A 3,080-nucleotide genomic window follows, 5' to 3' on the forward strand; every position below is an offset into this window, starting at 1 on the left:
AAGGTCTCTCCCAACCCAAACAATTCCTCCTACCTGCCAGCAGCCCCGTTCCCCTCCCTGTACTCACGAGGCCACCCCCAGGCTCTGTTCTGACACAATCAGCTTTCCCTGGCCAGCACCTTTTCTCAGCTCTCCCCTCACGACACCTGGTCTCTGCTTAAGATAAGGGGGAGCAGCCCCTGGTTTGCCCCCAGACTCACCCAGGAACACCAGGACTGTCCCCACCCACTGCATGGTGCTGATGGGGTTGGCAAACAGAATGACTGACGCCAAGATGGTGAAGAACTTGCGGGTCGTGGTGATGATGGAACAAGTCAGAGGCCCGAAATACACCACAGTCATGAAAATAAAACTCTGCAGAACAAAACAAGATGCCTTGGCTCACCCCTGCTCAACACAGCTTGGATTTTTCAGGTGGAAATCCACCCAGAGCCCTGTGCTCACCTGCCCCAGGGCACTGGTCAGCCCGAACAGCAGGATGTTGGAGATGATGCTGGGGTAGCGTTCTGTGAAACTCAGGAACTCCCAGAGCTCTCCCGTGAACAGGATCCCTGGAAGAAAGAGCCAGAGGAAAACCCTGAAGCCCAAAGCTGGAGGGAGCTGCTGCCTGCCTGATGGAATTTCAGCTGGTGTCCATAACCCAGCAGGAGCCTCCAAAGGCAGAGATCAACTCCACACGGTGGAAAACTGAGAGAACAGGAGGAAAACCAATCACCTTCCTGGGCAAGGACAAGGGGGGATGGTTTAAAACTAAAAGAGGGAGATTTCGGCTGGAGAGAAGGAAGAAATTTTGGATGCTGAGGGGGGTGAGCCCCTGGCCCAGGCTGCCCAGAGAGGTGGTCGCTGCCCCATCCCTGGAACCATCCCAGGGGAGGTTGGATGGAGCTCTGAGCACCCTGCTCTAGCTGCAGATGTCCCTGTCCCTGCAGGGGGGTGGGACCAGATGGCCTTGAAAGGTCCCTCCCCACCCAAACCCCTCTGTGATTCTGTGATTCCTGGTTAATGAACAAAAGAAACAATCACTAACTGTGGATCCCGCTCTGACGCAGCAGTCCCCAGTAATCAATTAGAAGCACCACTCCCTAATTGGGGCAGAAAGCTACACTCAGGTGGTTTGTGGACTGCTTCTGGACCAGCTCAGGGGAGCCTCGGGTCCGACGCCGGGTGGCGAGGGCTGGAGCTGGGCCAGGCTGCAGGGAGGACTCGGGCTGAGGAGAGGAGCTACACGCCGTGCAGCGATGTCCCCTAGTGGGCACCGGGAGAGCCACACACCACACCCCCGGCGTCGTGCACACCCCAGTGGTCCCCCAGGCCGGGTTTGGGGCAGGACACGGCATCTCCCCCCAGGGGTGCCCCGAGGGCAGCCCCGGATGACGTTTTGGGCGCTCCTTACCAGCCCCCAGGAACAAGGTAGACCAGAGGTTAACGTTCAGCATCATGTGGTTGGAGCCCGTCTGGTAGTGAGCCCTCATGTGGTCCTGAGATACCCCTGTCAGCCCATCCAGGGTCAGAGACAGCAGCTGAGGAGGGAGAGAAGAGGCAGAGATAAGAGACTGCCAAGAAAACCTTCAGCTCTTTCTTCCCTCTGCCTGGGGAAGACCTTGAGCATTGTCTGTCTTTTTATACACCTATTAAACAACAACCACGTGCCCTCCTGACAGAAGCCAAGAAACCTGGGCACGGATTCACACTCTGACCTCCTACCACAGCTCAGCACCCTTGGGACCCAGACGTCCTCCTCATTTCCACGCCAGCCCCAGGGCAGCTTTGGGGTACAAAGGCCGTGGTGTTATCAGTGCCAGAGCTGCCTGCCCTCCCCCAGCCTGCCCGGGGCCGTCACAGCCTCTCCAGTGCTCACCAGGAGGAGCTCCCCGTAGCCAAAGACGTGCTCCTCACTCCCCACAGCCTTCTTGGGTTTGTAGAGGAACAGGGCCACGCCAGCCACGATGAGGAGCACGCAGAGGTACTTGGCTGGGGGGTACTTCTTCCGCAGCAGTGTCACCCCTAGGAGCATGACTGCAGAGAGGCAACGTCACAAACTGCTCCCCCCAAAATCATTTGGGTTTCCCCTGACACACCCACGTGCAAACGGAGCCCCCCTTGGCTCTTCCCACAGCAGAGAGGCCCAGCTCTGAGGGCACACGTCCCGGGGGAGGGCACCAGAAAGCCACAGCAGGTAAAAAATGTGGCACTTGCTTACCTGGGATGGGCTTGCAAGATTTGCCCAGGACCTAGAGAAGAAAGACTCTGTCAGCTCACTGCTAAAGACTGGCCATGAACTGACCCTCACCTGCCAACAAGAGAGGTTGTGGCTATCATAGAACATGAGGGGCTGGAAGGGACATCTAGAGATCACCCCATCCAGTCCCCCTGGCAAAGCAGGATCAGCGAGGGCAGGCTGCTCAGGATCACACCCAGGGGGGCTCTGAAAGTCTCCAGAGGAGGAGACTCCACAGCCTCTCCGGGCAGCTTGTTCCAGTCCTCTGTCACCCTCACAGGAAAAAAGTCTCTCTTCATGTTGAGGTGGAACTTCCTGTGTTCTAGTTTATACCAAATATTCCTTGTCCTATTACTGGGCACCACCAAGAAGAGCCTGTCCCCCTCCTCTTGACACCCACTCTTTATTTATAGATGTTAAAAACATCCCTTCTCAGCCTCCTCTTCCCAAGGCTAAACAGCCCCAGCTCTCTCACTCTTCCCTCATCAGAGAGATGTTCAACTCCCTCCACGACCCCCGCAGCTCTCTGCTGGACCCTCTCCAGCAGATCCCTCTCCTTGAGCTGGGGAGCCCAGGGCTGGATGTGGCATCCCAGCTGTGGTCTCAGCGGGGCACAGAGGAAGCAGACCCTCTCCAGACTTGCTGGGCACACTCTTACTAACACACCCCAGCAGCTTTCCTGACCACAGCTCCCAGTGACCCCGCTCCCCACGTCCCCAGGGGGTGCTGCTCCCTTTTGGGGACACCCTGAGCTCTCCCAACCCCTCTCTGCACACCCAGCACCGACTGACACGCAGCAAAACCAGCGGCCAAACCACAGCTCCCCCTCCACGTTCTTCCACCAACCAACTCCTCCCCCGTT

At 57.7% G+C, this 3,080-nt stretch overlaps 1 protein-coding gene across 1 annotated transcript in view; it reads right to left on the reverse strand.

The window, feature by feature from the left end:
• Positions 1 to 200: 200 nt before the first annotated feature.
• Positions 201 to 3,080, reverse strand: part of SLC35B1 (solute carrier family 35, member B1) — a gene marked incomplete at both ends in the record, with an annotated part of 3,167 nt that continues 287 nt past the window's right edge. Inside the window, 5 exon segments of the mRNA XM_008947029.1 lie at positions 201 to 354; positions 445 to 551; positions 1,394 to 1,520; positions 1,859 to 2,016; positions 2,201 to 2,245. Coding sequence (XP_008945277.1) covers positions 201 to 354; positions 445 to 551; positions 1,394 to 1,520; positions 1,859 to 2,016; positions 2,201 to 2,245 — 591 coding nt within the window.

This window comes from Merops nubicus, unplaced genomic scaffold (genome assembly GCF_000691845.1).
Source record: "Merops nubicus isolate BGI_N331 unplaced genomic scaffold, ASM69184v1 scaffold36079, whole genome shotgun sequence".
Classification (NCBI taxonomy): Eukaryota; Metazoa; Chordata; class Aves; order Coraciiformes; family Meropidae; genus Merops; species Merops nubicus.